The sequence below is a fragment of the Hyaena hyaena genome, unplaced genomic scaffold (genome assembly GCF_003009895.1).
Source record: "Hyaena hyaena isolate Hyena2069 unplaced genomic scaffold, ASM300989v1 scaffold_577, whole genome shotgun sequence".
NCBI lineage: Eukaryota > Metazoa > Chordata > Mammalia > Carnivora > Hyaenidae > Hyaena > Hyaena hyaena.
The window spans coordinates 124,359-149,241 of NW_024081204.1; the positions used below are offsets into that span (position 1 = coordinate 124,359).

Genomic DNA, 24,883 nt, shown 5'->3' on the forward strand with positions numbered 1-24,883 from the left:
AATGGTTGGAAATGAACTGGGAAAGCGAAGAGAAAACAGAGAGAACGCAGAGAGAGGAAAGAGATGCTTGCATGGGAGAGAACAGTCTTCTGTCTTTACCATGAAATATCCGGCATCCCTATCAGGGACCTTTCTGAAGATCTTGTCTCCTTATTACTCACCTCTAGTCAGACTAACTTCCTTGCCGCTCTTGAGCACTTGGCTTTCGGACCCTCCATTTGCTGTCCTTCCTCCTGGTGTCTACCTTCAAGGCTCTGCTCAGGTGGTGGCTCTATCCACACCCTACATCAAATAGCACCTTCCTCCTCTCTCTTTGTATCTGACTTTTCTTCTTAAAGCCTCAATCACCACCCACCACGTTATTTGTGATTGTCTGATACCATCCTTCTCCCTCCTCAGAAGGTAAATTCCATGCGTGCAAGGGTCTACATTTTCTTCATTGATACGTCTCCATGACTACCTGACACATGGAGGGGGGGCTCAACGTATGTTGAAGGACTCAGGGGGTGGGTGAAGGTGGGCGGAGAGGGTGATCCGGAGTCGGTGTTTTTGGGTGTGCTTCCAGCTCAACCGAATACCATTTCTTCTTCTCCTTCCCTGGCTTTCCCTCCCTTAGGAGGCTAAGGAACGAGAAACAGGAAGGAAAGAATTAAGGAAGCATCCAAATTAGTCCGGCGCAAATTCTAATTAAAAGTCCAAAAGCGAGGACTTAAAAGGTAGAGAACGTAGCACACGCGCAAAAGTGAAATAGTGAAAAGTAAGACTTAAGAGAAGGCTAACAGGCGTCACTCTCTCCGAACTCTCCCTGATACCCCCACGTTGGGGCGAGACGCTGCTCGCACGCGCCTCTGTCGCCCCTGTTGCGTTTCGCAGTCACCACCACTTTGGCGGAGGCCAGGCCCGTCCTCCACCGCCTTGGCCCGTCCTCCACCGCCTTCGCCCGTCAGCCTCCCCCGCCCGCCTCGGCCGAGGCCCCGGCACGCGTCCGCCGGAGCCGCGAAGACGACCGGGACTACAGCTCCCAGGGTGCCGAGCGCGCGAGCGCCTGCGCAGTGCAGCGGGAGGCGGCGGTCTGTTCTCCGCTGAGGAGGAGCGGGGCAGAGGAGGGAGGCAGTGGGTGAGAGTTCAGAGTTCAGCAGCAGCAGCCCGAGCCCATGATTCCCATATGCCCTGTAGTTTCTTTCACCTATGGTGAGTATAATGTATCCCGCCGAGGTCCCTGCCCGGCCCCTTCCCCGGCCCGGGGCCGCGGGGAGGCGCGGGGGTTGGGGCTGGCTCCAGGGAGGAGGCGGCGGCCGCCACCGGGGCGTGCGAGTGAGTGAGGGAGTGCGAGGCGGGAGGGGGAGGCGGCGCGGCCGCGGCCCTGGCCCCGGCCCGGCGAGGGCGGCTTCTCACAGCGCCTCTCTCTCTCCCTTTCCCTCCCTCGGCGTCTCTGCCCCACCGCGCCTCTCCTCCCGCCATGGGACCCGACTCTCCGTGCCCGCCGCAGTGCCCAGCCGGCTGGGGGAAGATGCCAAAATGGCGACCGGCAACTACTTTGGATTCACCCACAGCGGGGCGGCGGCGGCGGCGGCTGCGGCCCAGTATAGGTAACGGTTCTCCGCCCTCTCCCTTCTTTCCCTCTGCTCGCTCTTCCGCCCCGATCCCGCCGACACGACGCCCCCGCGCCGGCCCCCGCCCGGCGGCCCCCAGTCCCGGCCCAAGACGGGCCCGGCGGCCTCCCCCGCCCCATCCGGCCCGCGACGGGGAGCGGCCCCCGGTGGGGGGCGGGAGCGCGAGGCGGCCGAGGTGTTGGGACGAGGAGGGCCGCCGGGGCTTTCGGCGGCCCCGCAGCTAAAATGGCCTCCTGCGGCCTCGGAGCCCTGCCGCCACCCCCGCCCGGCCGGCTGAGGGAGGGAAGCGAGGCCGGGGCTCCGAGCTCCCCCCGGTCCCCGCCCCGCGGGTCCAGTCCCCACCTCGGAGCCCCCTCCCGCCTGGAGTACGGGGAGGGTGGGCCAAGGGGAGTGCCGAGTCGCGCGGCCCACCGGCCTGGTCCGCGGCGCCTCCCGGGCGCCAGTGCTGAGGCCCCCCTGAGCAAGATAACGTGTCGTTTTCTCGGGTACCTTCTCCTTCGGCTCCTCCTGTCCCTCCTCTCGAAGCCTGCAAACAAACCGCGGGTGTCACTACCTCGGGTTCCTTCAGTTTTTCCTCCAGGGAGAGATGTAAACATACCAACCACCTGTGAATTTGTAGTTGGTAGACTGGAAAGGATGTGCGAAGTTTCTAGCACTGATAAATGAATCCATGGCCTTATTCTAACTATTGGGTTTAGGCCAGGGGTGGGGGGTGGTAGCAATTCCCCCCAGCGGGTCTTTCTCCTGGGGAGGGGGGGTGTCCAGTGAGATTGTACTGACATGGTGATGCATCCAATGAAATCTCTACCTTAAGGGAAGCTCTAATTTCTGAAGTGTCTGTAGTTCATTATATAGCTTATCAAAAGAGAACAGCACGCTAGGGTTTTTTGTGTTTTTTTTGTTTTTGTTTTTGTTTTTTTTTTGGTGGTCGCTGTTGCTTTTGAGTCAGTCTGAGACCTCTTCAGATTCAGGCCATAAACCTACAGGGCTCCTTAAGTGACCAGCTTTCTATAGAGAGAGAGGTTATATTATTTGGTTAAATCCAGGGAGTTTTTTCATCTCATTAACTTCAGGTGTTAGGTTGTGTAATGGAAAGGGCATCACTGGGAATCAGAAAACCTGCCTTCCATGTCTTTTTTCCTCTTGATTTTATGTCGTTGGGGACATCGTTTATTTAGGCTTTCATTTTCCTCATTTGTGAAATGAGATATTCGGCTGTCTTCTTGGGTAAAAGCTTGTAATTCTGAGAAAGTTGCTAGATTTCATGGAATTCTAAGACAGCACTTATTTATATACCACCGAAGAAAATTGCTGCCAGTTAAAGTATACAGTACTTAAGACCCACTGATTTTAAGAGGTGTTAAATGTGTAAATGTGCATTTTATTTACAAATTTGGTATTAAATTTTTGTATTTGAATTCCTTTTTCTTAAATGTTTATATTTGAGAGAGAGTGGGGGGGAGGGGCAGAGAGATGGACAGAATCCATCTCTTGGACAGAATCCAAGGCAGGCCCTCCCCCCCACCCGAGCTGTCAGCACAGAGTCCTATGTGGGGTCCTCTAATTCACAAGCCCTGAGATAATGACTTGAGCCAAAGTCGGATGCTTAACCACTGAGCCACCTAGGTACCCCTATAATTGTTGAATTTCTTAAATGCATGTGGCAATTTTTACAAATCTGTTTTATCTTGAGACATTCCAGAAAAAGGACTGAGATGACAAATATTGGGGCAAAATCTTGGGGCTTTTCAAACACTAACAAATTCTTTGCTTCTAAGTTGTGGTAATTCAGCAACTAACAAAGTGTCAATTACTTTGATAAAAACCTTTTAGAGCGAATAATTGTGGAGAGAGGAAAAGAAAAACAAGCCATTTTCTTTTTCTGGGAAACAAGATAGCTAATCAGCATCTGTGCCATAAATCCTGTGCTACCAAGTACTATGTGTTCTAGACAAAGCTGTACTTAACCATTAAAAATTTTGTTTCACACAGTATTTTTGTTGTTATGGACAGAATGATTTGGGGAGTATTTACTGAAAATAGAGTGGGTTCTTTAGTAGTTTTGAATTTTTTTCTAGTGCAAACCTACAGATAGAAATGGGGAAGGAAGGGCACCTGGGTGGCTCAGTCTTTCAAGCATCCGACTTCTCAGGTAATGATCTCACAGTTATTGGATTCAAGCCCCCGCTTTGGGCTCTGCTCACAGCTCAGAGGCTGGAGCCTGCTTCAGATACTGTCCTCTTTCTCTCTACGCCTCCCCCACTCACACTCTGTCTTTCTCTGTATCTAAAAAATAAAATGTTAAAAAAATTGGGGGAGGAAATGCTAATTTAAAGATACATAATTTTTTTTTTTTTTTAGATTCATTTATATTTTGAGAGGTGGGGGGAAAGGAGGGACAGGGAGAGGGGAGAGAGAATCGCAAGCAGTCTCTGCACTGTCAGCACATAGTTCCAAACCAGGCTGTGTCCCACGATCTGTGAGATCATGACCTGAGCCAAAAAACAAGGGCTGGATGCCTAATCAACTGAGCCACCCAGGTGCCCCACTTAATCATTTTTTTGGTAAAATAATTGTATGTATTTTATCCCAGTATACAAAAGTAGTACAGAATTTCTGTACATAATTTTTACATTGGCTTTGAAGCTCATCAAGTTTCAGTAAACTGTAACAACCATCCAAATTACGAAATTGCTTATTTATATGTCTAATGAGGAAAGACTGTTGTTTTAACTATACTTATTTATGTGTATGTCAGCAAAACTAATATTTTCTATCCATGCATATAGACATAGTACATGGAAAATTGGTTGCTTTTAATGGACAAAAATCAGGTCCAATAATGCAAATCCTGTAGCTCAAGGAAGATAAATAGCATTAATAATAAAAGTATATGCAAAAAAAATGCAGTGATGATGTTAATTTTCCTGTCTAGAAATTACTGTAATGTAACTTTTAGACATGGAAGACCAAGGCTTACTTTGCAAGTTTTTATTAGTTTCTATTATTTATTTTAATTTAAAGGATGCAAACTTGGGGAAGTTTTAGCATATACTTGTGGATGACGTTGAGTGTTGAATCAAATACAAGTAACTGTCATTGAATACGAATAACTGAAAGCAACCTAAGTTTACATTTCATCCTGATTGTACACTACAATCAGGATGGTTATAGCTGTGTAAGGCTAGAAGTTCTGCTACTTCTCACTGCTAACTTCTAAATAAATTTTTATTTCATAATGCATATTAAATATTTTTGTGATAAGCATTTACTCAGTCTTTGTGCTACATGTTCTGTCAGCTACTGGATGTTTCTGTATTTTTTTTTAAGACCAGTGAATAAACCTACTATGCCCATTAGCCGCTCTTGCAGATAAAATCTTTTCATTTTTTGACCTTTCATTTGCTCTTTCCCCACCATTAGAAATGAAGAAATCAAAGTATTTTAAAGTCTTAATTTTTGTGTTGATACGTATGTGTTTCTGGTAGTATTAATTTGTGGAGCACAGGGTGAAGCAGATATGAAGTACAGTGAAAAAATAGGATGTCCTCATGGCAGAAAGGGGACTTGGTTGGGTAGGTAACCTACTTTGGGAGAGTTACCTTTTTTGTCTGAGAAGAGAGACTTTCAGATAAATCTAATTTTGTAATCTTGGAAAAAAGTATTTCAACAGTTATGAAGACTTAGTGTGGCAAAGAATGTGGGGTAAGATAATTCTCAATAGGAAAAGAAGCTTTCTAATAGTTACATAGGGTCAAAATTCACTTTTTTACTCCTTCATTGGCAGTTTTACAGAAATTCTCATAGGAGGTTTTACTCTTTGAAAGGGGTTTGTGGCATATACAGATAAATGTGTGTAATATACAAATAATGTATGTGTATTATATATAAAATAATATAATCTTGTTATAGTCTATTAATAGGACATAAACATTTCTTCGAGAGTTTTAAATAGTCAATTTCCCTTTACTTATTTACTATTTTTAAAAATTTTGATGTTTATTTTTGAGAAAGAGAGGGGGTGGGTGGGGCAAAGATAGGGAGACAGGGCATCTGAAGCAGGCTCCAGGCTGTGAACTGTCTGCACAGAAGCCCTCTGCAGGGCTCAAACACACCAACCCACAAGATAATGACCTGAGCCACCCACGTGCCCCTCCCTTTATTATTTAGAAACATGTTGGACATAAAAGTTCCTTGTCCTCTTTCTATGTAATCAAGCTATTTGTTACCTGAATAACCTACATCTTTAGCTTTTACTTAATTAAACTAATTTTCTTTGTCCTATATATAACTCGTAATGTATCATTGAATAACTCAAAGTTAGCTATTTGAAAAAAATCATTTGGTAACTTTTTTACCCTTTTAAAATCTAGTATTTATCGAATTTAAAGGCTTTTGGGTAGAGATTGTATAAAGATATAAAATAATTACTTTGCCCCCATATTCTTAGACTCTTAGTAAATGTTGTTAAAGGATAAACGTTTAAATGGATTTGACTATCATCTGGACATTAAATTAAGCATCTGCTAATTCAAAAGAAGGCATCTCATCATTGATTCTTGAGATCTCTTTAGTATATCTGTTCCTAAAGGTTAAGTATCTCCTCACATCACTGAGATAACTTGGGTAGGTTGATAGCTGATGATTTTTTTTTCCTTCCTTTTTATTTTATTTTGAATGTAGTGTTAAGAATACTCTCTTGAGGAAATAATAAGAGTAACACTAGTAAGGTAGAAGAGGAGTAATCCTTAACTGAGAAGGTGAAAAACCAGGTGAACGGGTTTTTGAAACCAATCATGGTGATGGAAATTTACTGGCTCTACAAAAAATTCTTCAACTGCTAATTATATCAGCTCTTTCATTGTTGAATCAGAGAGTTTAGGATTCATAATGCTTGAGTGAGTTTGAAACGATGAAAATTTTCTTTCCAAAAGGATTGCTGCTGTTACATTGATGATATTTGTTGTCTATGTTAATAGTAGTCTTAAGGGTAGTGTGAACCAAAATATTCCTGTAGAGAATGTTTAAGGTGTATGCTCGAATGTGCTTTTATAAACTGCTTTACAGTATACTCTAATGGTAAGAGCATGAATGTGGAGGTTGTGAGACTTCAGATTTGAATCCCAGCTCTAGCCTATCAGTCATTTGGCCAGATCTTTTCATCTTTCTGAGACTATTCCCTCACCTAACCTTCTTTGAGGTGAAGATTAAATATGACACTTCGTACGCTGGTCCTGATTTTCAGTAGGCATTTTACTAATGTTAGTTTTCTATGAAGTATAGATAATTGAATAATACTATAAGGGTTTTTAAAGGAATTCCTTAGTTGATGTCTTTCATGCATTTAATATATAAAGTTTCATAATCTCAAAGTAAAATGTTTTAAAAGTAGGTAATTGAATGTCAGTTGGTGGGCCTCAATTTGTGTCACTGTATTTATTTATTTATTAATGTTTTATTTATTTTTGAGAGAGCGATAGAGACAGTGTGAGCAGGGGAGGGTCAGAGAGAGGGCGTTACAGAATCCGAAGACAGGCTCTAGGCTCTGAGCTAGCTGTCAGCAGAGGGAGATGCGGGGCTCAAACCCACAAACCATGAGATCATGACCTGAGCTGAAATCAGATGCTTAACTGACTGAGCCACCCAGGTGCCCCTATTTTATTTATTTTTAAATACTTTAAGAGAGGACATGCGCAGGGAGGGTAAGGGCAGAGAGAGAGGAGGGAGAGAGAGAATCCCAGGCAGACTCTGCTGTCAGTGGGAAGTCCAGTGCAGGGCTCAGTGTCCAAATGTAAGAATACAACATGAGCCAAAAACAGGAGTCAGATGCTTAATCTACTGAGCCACCTAGGTGCTCCCCTCTCCCTCCCCCCGCCACTATGTTATTTTAATGGGGGAAGGAAGGAAATTTTTTTTTTTAAGTTTATTTATTTTGACAGAGAATGAGCAGGGGAGGGGCAGAGAGAGAGAGAGAGGGAGAAAAAACTCCAAGCAGGCTCCATGCTCCACACTAAGCCTGACCAGGGTGCAATTTCATGACTGACCTGGAGATCATGACCTGAGCAAAAATCAAGAATCAGACACTTAACCGACTGAGCCACCCAGGCACCCCAGAAATTTTTTATTTGCAAGCAGCATAATTATTTTATTTGCAACCAACAGACAAAAATAAGAGAAATAATAAGCATTTAGCAAATTTTCTGAAACTATAATCAGGCAGGAATTGGTAGCATTCCTGTTTCAGCAATATTGTGTTAGATTATTAAATTTCAAATTAAATCTTGTTTTTTTAATATAGCCACAAAATCCTTTTAAGTAGAAATAAAACTAATGAGATGTACAAAACACTTAAGGAAAAAATACATTAGGATATAAAGGTCATAAAAGAGTATGTGAATAAATAAGGATGTACTGGGTTCATGGAGTGAAAAAAAATACCATCAAGTTATCAGTTTTCTTTTAAGTAATCTATCTAATGAAATTCCAATAAAAATCAACAGTTTGGGGGTGGTTAACTTGATAAAGAGATTCTAATGTTGGTAGTGAAGATAGTGTTTGTCCAAAAGTAGTCATAACAGTCTTTTAAGATATGACAACGTCTTATATTATCAGGCACCCAAACATTATTAAACAGGAGAATGTGGTGTTATCAGTACAGAGATAGACAAATAGATCACTGAAATAAAATAGAGATCCCAGAGATAGAAATGATGCTTATGAGCAGTTGGATTATAATGTAGAGCTGTTTAAATGGACATATTTGTAAAATCAGCGAAATAATTTTTCGGAAGTATACCATCATGTTAATCAGAAGACAGACCATGGGCTTATAAGTGTAGTAATTGACAAAGTATGTTAGAATTACTTAGCTAAATGATTAAAGGTGTGCAGCGCGCGCAGTATGCTTGGCCATTAATTGTCCTTGGCACTCCTTCCTCAGAATTAGGGTCGCTGTTCAGAGTATAGTATTTCTTAGTGTTGTGTGAAAGCTATGTACAGTGCAGCTCTTCAATTCATGCTAGTAGAGGACATATTAGTAAAATAAAGATTATGTTGGCCTTTTTAAAATACTAGTTTCCTATATACTATGTATATTAAAATACATTTTTAGGGAGTAACGTAACATTTAATGAAGATCTACAATATGTGCAGCCTCTGCACTCAAGGAGTTTACACTTCTGTGGGATGAAAGTGAGGACAGATAAATACCTGCAAATAACCATGCCATGACAATGATCATACTTGAGTTTTAATGCAATACTAAAATGGGGAATTGGAGGATTCTCGCTATGGAGTTTGAGATACACTTTCGTGGTCTTTCATTCTGAAAATTGAAGGATGATCACTTTAGAAAAAGGAAACGTGTTGAGCCAGGACAGCAGTGTATGATGCTTGATATGATTGAGAGTGGATTGACTTTGAAGTCAGACAATCTGAGTTGAATCCTGGTTTCCTGTACTACTTGCCATGTGACTATGGGCAGTCTCTTGATATTTAAGCGTTCTCTTTAAACTGGAGATAATATTGTTCACTACTTCCTAGGATTGAGCTTTTTAGAAAATTCTGTGTCGAGGATGGACCTTGAGGGTGTTATGCTGAGCAAAATAAGTCAGGCAGAGAAAGACAAATACCATATGATTGCACGTATAGGAGGATTAGGAGGAACTTAAGGGGAGACCAAGTATGAGAAGAATGGGGGAAATAGTGGGGGAGAGGGAGAGAGGCAAACCATGAAAGACTCTTGAATACTGAGAACAAACTGAGGAATGATGGGTGTGGGAGGGGGACGGGGGAGATGTGCATGGAGGAGGGCACTTGTTGGGATGAGCACTGGATGTTATATGGAAACCAAGTTGACAATAAACTATTTGTAAAAAAAAAAAAACTATGTCAAAGTACAACATATAGAAAAACTGCACAGTATAACTTGATGAACTTTCATATACTGAACCTTACCTGTATAACCAGCATCCAGATTAAAAACAAAAACAGCATTATCAGCATCCTGGAAGGCTTCTACATTCTCTGTTGTGTTGTTTTGAGAATTCAGTGACATAGTATTTGCAAAATGTTGGGAACAGTCCCTGCATATCCCCATCAATGTTAGCTCTGATATTCGGTAGACATTTGGAATGGAGCTTAGGAAAGGGATAAGGGTTGGTAGTAGAAGTCTGGCTATCATATGGTAGTGATGCCCCATTTAGTTGTTGAGTGTGGATGAAACCAGAGAACGTACAATGCCTGGCATACATCATTTAGTAAAGATTTTTGAATGAATGAGAGAAAAATAGAAAAAATAAAGCCATGGTTACAAACTTGGGAAACATCTGTGTTTCGGTAGGGCCAGAGCAAGAAATAAGTAGGGCACGCACAGTGTTCAGGAGGGGAAAGGCCTTCTCCCCGCATCTCAGCCTCACTGCAGAGTGGGTGGGGGAACTTCACTCCCTGTGTCCTGGATCCTTGCTAGAAACCTGCATTTCTGTCCACACACCTTGGATCTTAGTCCTGGGGGCTCAAAAACAAACTAAAAAAAGGTTTTGTGGTCTAATGTAGTATTCAAATAAATTCTTGAGGGCCCTAGAGATCAAAGAGGCTTAAAGTATTGGGAAGCACTGTTTTTGAAGATCAATGAAATGAAAATAAAAATTTTAATAGTTTTATTTCTGGGAAAATATACACTGTATAAAATGCATTAACAATGATATGGTAACCAGCTTTGCATGGGAAAGAATGTTCTTGAAAAGAAATTTGAAGAAATCTAATACTTTTTTGATAGGAAAAATAACACAAAGACCTTTTAAACAGTAACCATCTAGGTGAGGGCAAAGTGCTGTGATTATGAAGATGGCTAGCTTCTCTCACTCTCCGAGTTCTGTATGTTCCAAACCATTTTTTTACTGTAAACAGAATACTCATCATAAAATGTAAATTCAGTCACACTTCTCTTCTGCTTAAAATCTTCACTGGCTGCCTACTACTTTTAGAATATCTGGTTATCCTAGTTTTATTAAGAACTTCAGTATCTTATTGTACACATTTATAATTCCTTATCTACATTTATGAAAAAAACTTCTGAAAATACTGGTAAGTTTGTAAAACACTTGACGGTAAAAATTGATCTGTTAATCAGGAGCCTATTTTTAGCTTTTTCTTCCCTTTTTTTTTTGAGAGAGAGAGCATGAGCAGGGAAGGGGCAGAGAAAGAGAGACAGAGAATCCCAAGCAGACTCCACACTGTCCGCACAGAGCCCCACATGGGGCTTGAACCCATGAACTGTGAGATCATGACCTAAGCTAAAATCGGGAGTCAGTCACTAAACTTAGGCACCAAGGCACCCTAGTTTTATTTTGTTCTTCATTTTATTTAGTGTAATTCTTCATATCTTTCACTGAATAAATGTTAATGTGTTTTTGAAGGATGTATTTTTTACATTTTGGAAAGTTTACAGTTTAGAAAGTTACAGGGCACTTTGGTTTAATTAACTTAGAGTATCCATCAACTTTTATTGTACCCGATAGTTGGTGAATTTCCTTTACGAGCAATTCTATTTACAAACAATTAAAAGGATTGATATTTCATGACTTGTTTGTTTTTAGAGGTCTTCCAAAGAAAATCGGCTTAATTTTTAAAAGTGGAGTAAAATTCATTTTATCTTGCAATTACTATACTGTATGGATCCATTGGGTCCTTTTTATAAGTCTGAGATTTACCATATGGGATTTTAGTGATTTTATTTTTCTGTCTTGAAACATTTTGCTGTTTCATCATCCTAGGAATTATTTCTTCTTGTCACTTATTCCTAGCTACACTAAGATTAATATGATAGAAAAATGGAGGACATTGATTGCATTGCCCTCATCTTTGCATCTTTGAAGAAGTTATGAAAGAAAGTAGAGACACTATCATTATAGTTGGCTTTTAGTTTTGCCCTTCAGCATAGTTGAGGATTCCAGGTTGTTCGTACTCTGAAAAGAAAATTAACACAGGAAAATATTTCACAATTTTTAGATAAATAACATGAATGCAAAGAAATAGCATCACTCTAGACTAATGGTGATAGTTAATTTGATTGTAAAAGCAAAATCTCAGACTGAGTCTTTAGATACAATGTCCTAGGTGAAATTTTTTTTTTAAGTCTGGAATCAGTGAGTGAAAAAGTTTCTCTAAGGATTAAAAGGTAAATATGGTAGGGGTTCCTGGGTGTCTCATTCAATTGAGGATAGGACTCTTGGTTTCTGCTCAGGTCATGATCTCATGGTTCATGGGTTTGAGCCCCTTATTGGGGTCTGTACTGAGAGTGAAGAGCATGCTTGGGATCCCTCCCCCACCCCTACCCCCCAGCCCCCAGTGCACTCACACACTCTCAAAAAATAAATATTAAAAAAAAAAAAGTAAATATGATGTTCTCATCTAGTCAGTCAGAAGGAAGGACTTCATTATGTAAATATTTCCATGATAAGATCTTGAACATCTCAATTTCCTAAAAGTGTATGTGGCAGAATTCTTTCATGTTTTTGTAATGTTTATATACCACAATTCACTTGACAAGATTCATTAGTGGACAGATACTGAAGGTACATATGTATTCAAAGATAATCAGAAGGAAATTGATGGTGTAGAAAGGAAAAGATTGATTAGATTGATCATTCCAAACTTAAAATTGAAAATGTTTTGTAATTATGGAACAAGGAAGATGATTGTCTTTAAAAAAATGGAGTTGTCAAATATTTTAAAAAAACTTTTTAAGCATTGTGCTTTGACAGTTCAGGTGCAGGAGGAAGAGCCACAAGTAATAAATTAGAACTCACTAGAGATCTATTTGAAATCTGGATTCCACATTTACAAAATAGAAATGTTGTAGTTTGTGCATGAAAGTTGATGAGCAGTTAATGTTCAGAGAACATGGTTCATTTTAAAACCAGGAACATAGGGAATAAAAGTTTGGGTTTCTAATAAGTTTTTTTTTTTTTTAAATTATCCCTTAATCTTGTGTGAATAATTTGTTAAATCACTTCCAAAATATAAAAAGAGCAGGGTCACCTGGGTGGCTCAGTTAAGTGTCCAAATCTTGGTTTCAGCTCAGGTCATGATCTCACAGTTTGTGAGTTCAAGTCCCCACATTGGGCTCTGCACTGACAGCACAGAGCTGCTTGGGATTCTCTCTCTCTCTGCCCCTCCCCTGCTTGCCCTTGCTCTCAAAATAAATGAACAAACATAAAAAAAATATGTGTATATATAAAGTGCATAAAGGTCCAATAGACCAAGGTAAATACTGTGAGTTAAGAATCCCAAGTAAACTAACAATTTTCATATGATGTTTAACTACTCCCTGCTTCTTGTGGTCTACTAGGGTAACGTGTTAGTAAAAGTTATAGGATTGGTTATTTTATTTTAGTTTTCAGCAGAGATTTAAATTTCTTCTAAAATTCTATGATACTATTTTAATAGCATTATAAAAATCTTGAGAACATGACCTATAGTATAATTATATAAAAGCTATATAATATATTTATAATATTAGGTATACAGAATAAAGATGGTTTGTCTTTGGAGTGATTCTATAAGGAAGTTTAATTTTGCATCTCTTGTCAACATTGTAAAATATTAAATCTAAAGAAGAATCTCACAGTACTTTGGTAGATACATAAAATGCCATAATTTGACCTAGAAAATAGAAAAGTCCAACAGTGTTGAACGTTAAAATTTGGGTTCATGAAAAGATCGAATTGTATTTTGAATGCCATTTTAAAAAATGTTAGTTGTCTATCAGTCATTTTGCCATTTTATCCAAAATTAAAAATAATGTGCACACACATAAAGTATGTTTTCCAGGGGAGAAAAAAACACATTCAATAATGTGAGTGACAGAAGCAGTCTACATTTTCTTATTTACAACATCAAGTATTAAACTGTGTCTGTTTTACAGTGGTGGCTCTAGAAATTTAGTATGGATAGTTCACTCTGTCTAAAGTTAATCATTATCTTTACCCTCCTAAACAATATAAGGACTTAAAATGCTCTAATATTAATCCTTTCCTGATTTTGTGCCATTATTGTACAATATTTTAGTTTGTTTTAATCCCACAACCAGTCCTTGTTGAACACAATTATTTTATATAGTCAGTGATTATATTTTTTCAGTTTATTTATTTTGAGAGAGAGCACACAAGTCGGGGAGTGGTGGAGAGAGAGGGAAAATTCCAAGCAGGTGTGGGGCTTAAATCCACGAACCATGAGATGACTGGAGCCGAAGTCAAGAGTCAAAGGCTCAACTGGCCACCCAGGTGCCCCATAGTCAGTGATTATTTAAACTTATGTTCATATTTACCACTTAAAAGAATTTTTTAACTGTATTTTTGAGAGAGAGAGAGAGAGAGAGCACAAATGGGGGAGAGGCAGAGAGCGAAGGAGACACAGAGTATGAAGCAGGCTCCAGGGTCTGAACTTTGAGCATGTATCCTGATGTGGGGCTCGAACTTACAGAGAGATCATGACCTGGGCTGAAATTGCAGCTTAACCAACTAAGCCACCTACATGCCCCTACCAACCCCCACCCCCGTTTTTTTCTCTTTAAGTTTATTTTGAGAGAATACCAGACAGGTTCAGCAGTGTCAATGTGGAGCCCGATGCGGGGCTTGATCTCAGGAACCCTGAAATCATGACCTAAGCTGAAACTACAAGTTGGACACTTAAATGACTGAGCCACCCAGGCACTCTATATTTACCAGTTTTTTAACATAACATTTATTTATTCTGAGATCATTTTCTTTTTTCCTAAAGGATATCCTTAAAAATGTCCTTTAATATGCGTCTGCGAGTTAGTTTTTATGTGTGTTGTGTGTGTTTTTTAATCTCACCTTTCTCATTCTTGAGAAGTCATCACTTAGGCTCTTTAGGCAATTTTTTCCCCCTCAGTGCTTCTCTTTGTCTTTGCTGGGGCTCTTGAATCTCAGGATTGTTATCTTTTCATTAATTTTGGGAAATCCCAGACATTATTTTTAGATGTGTTTCCTTTTTCTCCATTTGCAGCTCTACTTAGATATAACTTACCACTTTTTATTCTTCCCTCCTTGTCTTTTAACCTCTAATATTTTTCACCTCATCTCTCTGTGTATTCTAAGTAATTTTGGATATATTTTTAAGTTAAAATTTTTTTGTCAGCCATGTCTAATCAGTTACGTAATGCCTTTCTAAATTTCTGATTATAATTTTTATATACTGCATTTCTGGAATGCATTCTTTTAAAAATTCATCTGGTTGTTTTTGGTCAATTTCTTGGTCCTTGGTCTTAGTTTTGATAGTCTCTTTTACTCTTTTTAGTGTACTTATTTTATATTTTGTATCCAATAATTCTAATACTTACAGTCTTTTCAAATTTTTTTTTATTCTGCAAACTCTTGCTCGTAGTAACTTGTTTCCTTATGGATTTTGTTGTGGCGTTTTTATTGAGAGCTCCTGTTTCTTGGAACGTTGTAGTAGAGAGGAAAATGTGTTTTGTGGCATCTGGAAGCACTATCAGCCCAGAAAGATATTAAATGAACTTTTTAGCTTAGAGTGTTCCTAGTCAAGAGATTGTGTGTTCCAGAGCCCAAACTAGGGGAAGGCTGGTTTGTGATTAAACTTTTATTTTTAATTTTTTCTTAAATTTCTTTTCGAGAGACACAGAATCTGAAGCAGGCTCCAGGCTCTGCGCTGTCAGCACAGAGCCCGATGCAAGGCTTGAACCCACGAACCGTGAGATCATGACCTGAGCCAAAGTTGGACGCTTAAGCGACTGAGCCACCCAGGCACCCACCCCTGGTTTATGGTTAATTTAATTGTCGGGGGAGACTTCTCTCCACTTTACCCAGAACCAAGACTAAGATAGTCAAGTTTCTTTTACGATTTTCCCTTAAAGGAGGAGATAGGGGCCCCTGTGTGGCTCTGTCAGTTGGGTGTCCACCTCTTGATTTCTGCTGACGTCATGATCGCATGGTTTGTAGGAACCAGCCCCAAGAGCCCTGAGTGTGGGCTCTGTCCTGAAAGGGCAGGGCCTGCTTGGGATTCTCTCTCTCTGTCCCTCCTCTACCCAGGCATGCTCTCAAATAAACATAAAAAAAAAAAAAATCTTTAAAAGAAGTGGGGGGGGAATGGACTTTTTCCTAATTCACCTTTTGTGCTGGTTCTTATGGGAGTCCTAGAGTTCTAGGCCATTGCTTCCTAATGTCTTTCATGTCTGCTAACACAGAAGATGATGTTTGTTGAGCAGTACACTAGGTAAAGTGGGAGATTTGGAGCCTTGGATAGGGTTTTTGCAGCTGTAGGCAACAGATCTGGGGCTCTGACCGTGTGCACTGCTCATTTTCCTGCAGAACTGTTTCCCTGTTACAAAATAGAAGGAAATATTTTTGTTTAAAGGTATAATTTAAAGAGTGGGGAAATGAATGATGAATACCATTATAGACTCTAAGTTAATGCTCTGTATGATAAAATGGTGGTTCTTGAAGCTTATAGTTTTGGGACCCCTCAAGCAGTTAAAATTATTCAAGTCCCCAAAGAGCTTTTCTTTATGTGGGTTATATTAATATTTACTGTCTTAAAATTTAAAAAATATTTATTGGAACACCTGGGTGGCTCAGTTGGTTAAGTGTCCGACTCTTGGTTTTGGCTCGGGTCATGATCCCATGGTTTGAGAATTCAGGCCTAGCATTGGGCTTCACGCTGACAGTGGAGCCTCCTTGGGATTCTCACTTTCCTCTGTTCCTCCCTTGCTCATTCTCTCTGTCTCTCAAAATAAATAAAAACTTAAAAATGTAAGTCATTTTAAAATGAGAATAGGGGCGCCTGGGTGGCTCAGTCGGTTAAGCGTCCGACTTCGGCTCAGGTCATGATCTCATGGTTCGTGGGTTTGAGCCCCACATCGGGCTCTGTGCTGACAGCTAGCTCAGAGCTGGGAACCTGTTTCCAATTCTGTCTCCCTCTCTCTCTGACCCTCCAGTCCTCATGCTGTCTCTCTCTCAGAAATAAATTAAAAAAATAAAATAAAATTAAAATGAGAATAAAATTAGTACATGTTAACCCCAAACTTCTTTATGAAAAATAACTATATTACTGTCCCCCCGAAATAGTGAGACAAGAGGCCTTGCTTTACATTTTTACAGAAAATTTTTTATAAATCATTGCAATAAATTGTTTGGATTTAATTAAATTAAAACAATCTATAATTGAAAAAGGGATAACCTCCTACATCCTAGTAGTCCTTGGATCACATTTTGAAAATCACTGTTGTATAGAAATTAAAAGGTATAGAGAGGAGCATGGCTGGCTTGATCTGAAGAGCTTAAGACTTTTGATTTCAGATTTGTGAGTTTGAGTCCCACGTTGGGTGTAAACATTACTTAAATAAATAAAAACTTTAAAAAAAGAGGTATAGAAATGTTTTCCCTTTTACCAGATGCCACTTATATGGACAAGCCATTGGTACACATAGTTGTTTTAATGTCAGTAGTGAGTATAACTTTAGTATAATAGCCAGCTCATATTGATGGAACTTGAAAACGCTAAAAAATGGGCTCAGAGTTGTATACCCAACTGGCCTATTTGAGGCCAGAAATGTAGAAATTAGGCATATTTTACTTTCATACACCCCCAACCCAGAGTAATATGTAATTAAAAATTAAATGGTATAGTAGGGCTTTTAATTAGAAAATTCCCTTATTTTCCTTCTCCCTTCTTCCCACTTCCACTTTGTAGAGACCCTTAATTTTAGTACATTCTGGTTTTATTTCTAACCTCCATTATCACGAAATCATATGCTTCTCTGTGTCTTAATTTATCAAGTTTTTTATGCATTATATTTTGACTTTTCTACAGTCGTAGTTAGGATTTAGCACATACTCTCATGCTTCTCATTTCTCCTTCCAAATTCAGTGATATGCCTATTTCTCTTCAGCACTCCATTTCTATCAAAGGTAGTGAGTATCTCAGTACTCTCTATTTTAGGAAAAGAATCTTGAAACTCTGGTGCCTTACCTTTCCTCTTTCCCCACCCCATCCCCCAACTTAGTTGTAGTTGTACTTGTGATTAACGATTAACATTTACATTATATTCTGCAATCATAGTTTGTTTCTGTAATTTAGGTTGATTCTGAAACTTAAAGCAAAACTTTTCTTATTTTATGATTGTAAATAGGAGCCCAGTGGTGGTGCTCCATGATTATCATTTCTTATGTGTTCCATTTTTACAACCCTGTACCACTTAATGGAACAGTCTTCCTAGGTTCAAGTTCAAATGGATGTTTGCTTTTTTTTTTCTTTAACACCCTGCTAATTGCTTGACTGTGGTTTTTTTTTTTTTAACCAGGATCATGCCTTTCTTGAGCAATTTCATATTTGCTGAAGTATTTCATTACCTCACCCCCTCCCACCCCCCCATCTTTTTGGTGCCTTGATTGTATCTTAAGATTTTTCCAGGCTTCTGGTCTACTCTCTCTTTTCCAGTCCTGTTTTCCTGGATATCTCTATCCTGGAGACCTCTATCCTTCTTTTTTTTTTTTTTTTACTTCTAGTCTAAGCTCCTTGCTTTTGTTGGTCTGCTGCACGGCTGCTGACCTGGGCTCTCCTCTCTCCTGGATTTGGATTCACTGTTTATAGGATCTCATGATTTCTTTCTTGGTTTATATTTTATTGAAGTACATCTTCATGTTATTTCGGGGGAGGGCGGGGGATATATAGGTAGTAAACTCTTTCAGTTCTTAAATGTCAAATCTTCTTGATTCTGTCTTGATGGTTTAGCTGGATACAGAACCTTGTATTAATAATCATTTTCCCTTGAATTTTGAAAACATTAGTTTATGTCTTCTAGCCACTAGTGTTATCAGTAAAAGCCTGATTTTCATTTATTTGTATGCAGCTGACTTATTTTTTCTTCTTTCTGGAGACTTGATTTTTTTTTTTTTTTTAAACCTTGAGGTGTTGTGAAATGCTAGATGTCTCTAGGTATAGTTCTTTCAGATTTGCACTCTGTAGGCCTTCTAAATTTGAAAATATGTGCTTCCCTTCCAGAATGGGAAATACTATTTCTTAGTTTCTTTCATTTGCTTTTTTCTTTTCAGAATTCTTTTCAGTTGGATATTGTACTTTCTAGATTGTCTTCTCTTTTCTAGTTTTCATATCCTTATCTTGTCTATATCCCTCAACTTTACCTTCTACCAGACTGTAAAGTACTTATTTTATGGATACAAAGTAGAGTTTTTGAAAATTCTTGTTTGTTGCCTTGAGATAATTCATTTTCTACAGGATCAGTCCTATTTCTTTTGCAGTTTATAGTAGGCTTTCTTCAACTGTGGTGATTTTGGTCAGCTGTTGTGGTAAAGAATCCAGTTGGTTTCACTTTCTGGTAAGAAAGGGGAGAGCTGGCCATTAACCTCCAATTTAAGTCCAAGAATATAAAAAGTGTTAATACTCTTTAATATTAATAATTCCCTAAATATTTTCTTTTTCAACCCCCAAGAGAAATACCTATTTTATATCTGATTCTTCAAGTATTTCTTAACCTTGCTTACACATATTTTTATATGTTTGTTTTGTGGTTTATTATTTAGTTTGCCCTGGTTTAAAACTGACTGGAGTTTATTAGACTTAATTTATTCACAAAGGATATTATCTAAATAGAAGATTCTTTTCTCCTGAATGAAAATGAAAGTCTTCTCATTTCACAAATATATTTTTATGACAAGGTTTGGGATTTTGATTACTTGTCTTGTTTTATTTTAAAAATTATTTAATGACCGTTAGGTCTTAAATTTCATGTAGGGATGTGATTTAATACCTTTTATTCTAACACTGCAAAACTAAGTAAAACCCTTGGTTTAAAATATTTTGACCTGAGACTAATTTTGCTTAAACTAATTTGATTTTACCTGAATTTTTAAAAATTTACTTACTTATTTAGACTTAGCCAGTACATATTTAATTGAATTAGTATGGTCCAGGCTGGTCATATACATCACATTAAAGGCAATTTTTCTAAGGATATTTCAAATTGAAAAAGAATTTCTCAGATGGGTTTAAGATGACAAACCAGAGAATGTTTATTTTGAACAGTGCTTAAACCCCTGGGAATTAGGACTAGCTTATCATTCGTCATGATGCTTTTGGTAGAGGATATAGTTTCAGGCCAGATGATCTGGCCAAGAGCAGTTAGGTTAGGCAGCCCTAGGCATGTACTTTATGATCATTGCTAAAAGTATTGGCGTACTTTTTATATGGTTCCTAGGAAGGGTGATTATAAGATTTATTGTTCAAGCCAAAACACATAGCTATAAGAGTACTGTAAATGATTATGAGGGAACAGTAGGCTTAAACCAAAGCATATTGTCCTTCCTTTCTTAGTCGCAAGGACTTTTAAGGATCAGAGGCAGTATAAGTCAAATTGCTTGCCTAGTTGACTTAATGCTCCTATTCTATTCCTACTCTGTTTTTTGTCCTATAGGACAAATTTTGGGGACCAAGAAGTGTGATAAAGAGCAATGCGATGAATGGAAGCTGTATAGGAGTCCAAGACTATCTGAATTTTTATAAAAACAAACCCCTTTTATGCAGTGTAGTCTGAATGTATGAAATTTTATCAGTAAATGTTAAATACAAGTTTCACAGAACTGGTGTATTTATATTTTAAATATACTTCTTTTTCTCAGTTCTAGGAATTTTGAAGAAGTAGAATATGATATTGGCATTTTTTTTCTTAAGGCTGTGGAATTATCCATAGAAAATGTCAATCCCAACCAATTTTCCACTATTTAAATTTTCCTTTTCCTGTCTTTTGATTGTCATATATGTAGAAATTATTAGCTATTTTTAAATATCAAAATGTGGAAAACCTCTTCCAAATATAAATTATAAGAGTTTCTTTGGACTTTGTTCTAAGTTTTTGTTTTTTTTTCTTTTTCATATTGGGCTGAAATCTGCCACCCTTCCATCCATTGGTTCTAGTTCTGTTCTCTGGAGCAGCATGGAGTAAGTCTCTTCTATTAGAAGGCAGCTCTCATATCTTCCCCAGTCACCTCTTCTAGACTGAATGTTCCCAGGTCCTCTACTTTTTATGTGAAATAATACTCGTACTTAAAGCTTCATATTGATTCCCTTTGAATACATTATAATTATCAGTGTTTTCCCTAATATGGTTAAAATGTGATGGCTCCAACTTTTAATTCTATGCCATATTTGTATGGTATTGTGCATACCAGTGAAGAATACCCTGTACTATAACCCATGAATCAGACACTCTATTAGTGCAGCTTCAGCTTATGTCAGGTATTTTTTTCTTAGCTGTTCTTAACTTGTCGGCTCATATTAAAACTTATGGTCATCTAAAACCTGTCAGCTAAATAATTGTTGGCTTTCCTTTTTTACAAGGCATTTCTGCCTTGATAATAAAACTTCAAGTGTAATTCTAAGTGTGTTAGAATAACAAATACACTTTCATGTGGTAACAACTGTAAGCCTTGGTTTTATATGACATTGACTCTCAATTTAAAAGTTAAAACCTTTTTCTGAGAACTTTAACTGGAAATTTATTTGATTTACAGTTTTGAAAAATATTTTTGCCTCTTGTTGTAAATGGTTATAATTGCAAAGCATCTGACTTAGGTCTCCTTTTGCCACATGTGCTACATTTTTAAGAGAAAAATGAATGTATGTAACAAAACGCTGCCTGTAACTTGGGTAATTTATCTAAAATCATAGTCTGTTGTAGGTTTTGTGCCCTAGAGCAAGATTTCTCAACCTTAGCACGATTGACATCCTTTGGATAATTCTTTGTTGTGGGTAGCTGTACTGTTCATTGTAGGATAAGTAACATCAATGGTCTCTACCCACTAGATGCCAGTAGCACACATCACCACCATCTCCTCTGCAGTTTGACCATCAGAAATTGCTTCCAGACATGGCCAAATGTTCCTGGAGGGCACAGTCTCCCCCAGTTGAGACTACTGCCCTAGGGTATCAGAAGTATTTCTTAATGTCAAATGAGTAATAGTTTGTACTTTAAATGTTTTCTGTAATTGGAGTTAGAATTCAGTATTTTTAACATGATTTCTTTTAACTGTAGAGATTTTTTTAACTGTAGAACAGTAATTAATAACTTTGCAAACAACAAATATTTTTAAAAATTCCTAGTTTCATCAATTTTTCTTCTCTTCCTAATACTACTGCTTTTTACCCCAGTGTGTCATCCCTGCTTTGTGATATGCCATGATCTTAAGCATAGTATGTGTGACTGTCCAATGTTTGAAAATTAAGGAATAAAAATTATACAACAGTAACAAATACGATATTGATGAGGTTTATTGAGTTCAAATACTTCGTGTTTTGTAGCCCGTGATTAAATTTCTTGAAAATGTGCTTTGTATTTTATTAAACTCTTAGATTTTACCATTAAATTGTATTGTCTTTATTCTTTTACTCCACAATATAGCCAGCAGCCAGCTTCGGGTGTAGCCTACTCTCATCCAACTACAGTTGCTAGCTACACCGTCCATCAGGCTCCAGTAGCTGCTCACACAGTTACTGCTGCCTATGCACCAGCGGCCGCCACAGTTGCAGTTGCCAGGCCCGCTCCAGTAGCTGTTGCAGCTGCTGCAACAGCTGCTGCTTATGGAGGCTACCCCACTGCACATACAGCGACTGACTATGGTTATACACAGAGACAACAAGAAGCGCCGCCACCACCACCCCCAGCTACTACACAGAACTACCAGGTAAGAAAACTACCGGTCTCAGTAGTCTTGACACACATGCTTCAGGGACGACAGTGTGTGATATAATGTCCAAGCCAGTGCTTTCAAACTTGGGTCTTCCAAAATCTACCTTTAATGATAGAAGTGAGTGTGTGTGTTCATAGGTAATTTAAGTTTCCTTGCAGTGAGTTTTATATTAATAATTCCCCTGAGGCCGTTTAACTCTAATTTATATCTGTGTCTGCTTTAATTAAAAATATTTTCCATTAATTATTGGTGAAATATTATCAAAGTGTTTTCAGAAACATGAAGACATAGTGAAGATGCTCTTTGTATTATGGCATTATTCATCTACTTGGAACACAGAGTGTGTCTCCTCTTTTGATAACCATGAGCCTAAGCTATATAGGCCAAATAGATGACATAGTGTTTTCTTGAACTTTAACAAGGACAGAAAATCTGTTGCCTGTATATTCTTCTGCTTAACATATTCTTTCTTACTATGTAACAGAAATTGATGGCTGCTCATACTTCATCTAGTTGCTTTTGTTCAGTCTTATGGGGACACAAAGATCTAATTCCCTTTTATAGTACTGTGTTCGTTATGATACTAAATTACTACTTACTGAATTTGGTCCTTTTAATAACCCATTTTCTGTTTGTTTGCTTTTAGGATCTGTTTTTATTTATTTAAATGTTTGTTTATTTTGAGAGAGTGGGTGGGGCAGGGGGCAGAGAGAATCCCAAGCAGGGTCGGCACAGAGACCTACACGGGTCTCAAACTCATGAATTATGAGATTATGACCTAAACCAAAATTAAGAGTTGGACCCTTAACTGACCAAGCCACCCAGGCTCCCCTAGGATCTGTTTTTAGACTTAGATCCTTCCAGAGTTTGCCTAGTTTTTCTGTATTCTTTCTAAAGTATATAAATTTATTTTGTTAAGTAATGAACTGATATATGAATCATAATATTTGTATTTTCCTGCTACTATTGGGCAAGTTACTAAACTCAGAATTCCTTTTGCCATGTGTGATTGTTTTTATTATGTCCAGAGACACAGTATAATAAATTCTATTGTTTTTAATAGAGTATATGCAGCCCACCATTTTCTGGGCCTTGCCTGTGTTTTCAGCCTTTCCACCTGCATATCCTCATCCTCACTTTATGCAGAATTCACCCAGCTCACCTTGATCTTCACTGCCTTGGAGACTTACATATATATGGTGTTCCTTCTTCTTGGAACCTGAGTTTCCCCTTCCTCTCCACTCAGAAGCTCCTACTCACATTATTAATAGTGGCAAATAAAGAAGAATGAAAAGAAAGCCAGAGCAGTCAAAGCTTAGAACACACGGGTGGTCTTTACTGTGAGAACCATTTTTTTTTTTTTTTTATTTCTGGGAGAGATAGAGAGAGACAGCGTGAGCAGGGGAGGGTCAGAGAGAGAGGGAGTCACAGACCGAAACAGGCTCCAGGCTCCGAGCTGGCAGTCAGCACAGAGCCCGACGCGGGGCTCGAACCCACCAACCGCGAGATCATGACCCAAGCGAAAGTCGGACGCCCAACCAACTAAGCCACCCAGGCGCCCCGAGAACCATTTTTAAAGATAAACATTTTTTAAAAAATGTTTCAATGCTGCTTTTTCTGATGTGAAAGTTAAAACATGCTGCTTGAAATGGTTTTGACCTTATTTGAAGTCCAAAAGGATCACCCTTTGTTTTGAATTTGATTCTTATACGTAGGTCTGTAGTTAGTTTTTGTTTTCCTTCACTTCACTTACAGGAAGATTTTCTTTCATTCCCATTCTTTAGGACTCGTACTCGTATGTAAGATCCACCGCTCCTGCTGTAGCTTATGATAGTAAGCAGTACTACCAACAACCAACGGCAACGGCTGCCGCTGTAGCAGCTGCTGCCCAGCCTCAGCCTTCTGTTGCTGAAACCTACTATCAGACAGGTGGGTTTTATTAGCATACAGTTTCATTGAAAACTACTGAAATATATTCAGTGTGTTTAATGAAGGTACCCTTTTGAGTTCATCGAAGCTCATTGTGTTACATTACTTAAAGAGGTTTTACCCTTGTTATCCTCTTCTTCTGCTGTAAGGCCTTTGAGTACCAGGGAGAGAGAAGGCCCCGGGGGCAGATCATAATCGTGGCCTTTTCTTAAGAGTTTTCTTCCTGTTATGAAATAAGCTGTACAAAAGGAATTATGGTGGTAATTTCTGGCTATGTTCTTATCTTTGCTAGAAATGCTCAGAATATATTGCTCCCTGCCTTTGTGTAACTAGTGGAGACCCTTTGAGGTCGCCCCAGCTTTTTAAGTAGTTTTAAATTTACTTAGGGAGAGAGTGCAATTGGGGGAGGGGCAGAGCGCACGGGGGAGAGAGAATCCCAAGCAGACTCCGTGCTGTCAGTGTAGAGCCAAAGCAGGGCTGGATCTTGAGAACCATGACATGGCCTTAGCTGAAATCATGTTAGATGGTTAAATGATTGAGCCACCCAGGAGCCCCAAAGATAGATTTTTTAAAATAGAGATTGAATTGAAAACTTTT

The 24,883-nt window shown here is 38.8% G+C and overlaps 1 protein-coding gene across 2 annotated transcripts in view; it reads left to right on the forward strand.

Annotated features, from left to right (window-relative positions):
- The first annotated feature begins 1,083 nt into the window (after nt 1–1,083).
- Nucleotides 1,084–24,883, forward strand: part of ZFR (zinc finger RNA binding protein) — an 84,201-nt gene continuing 60,401 nt past the window's right edge. Inside the window, exons 1-4 of one of the 2 annotated variants that reach the window (XM_039256410.1) lie at nt 1,084–1,191; nt 1,490–1,589; nt 22,069–22,351; nt 24,142–24,286. In XM_039256410.1, coding sequence (XP_039112341.1) covers nt 1,155–1,191; nt 1,490–1,589; nt 22,069–22,351; nt 24,142–24,286 — 565 coding nt within the window. In that variant the 5' untranslated portion in view covers nt 1,084–1,154. Of the gene's footprint in view, nt 1,192–1,489; nt 1,590–20,588; nt 20,610–22,068; nt 22,352–24,141; nt 24,287–24,883 lie in introns of those variants that run through there. The other variant, XM_039256411.1, reaches the window with a different exon arrangement.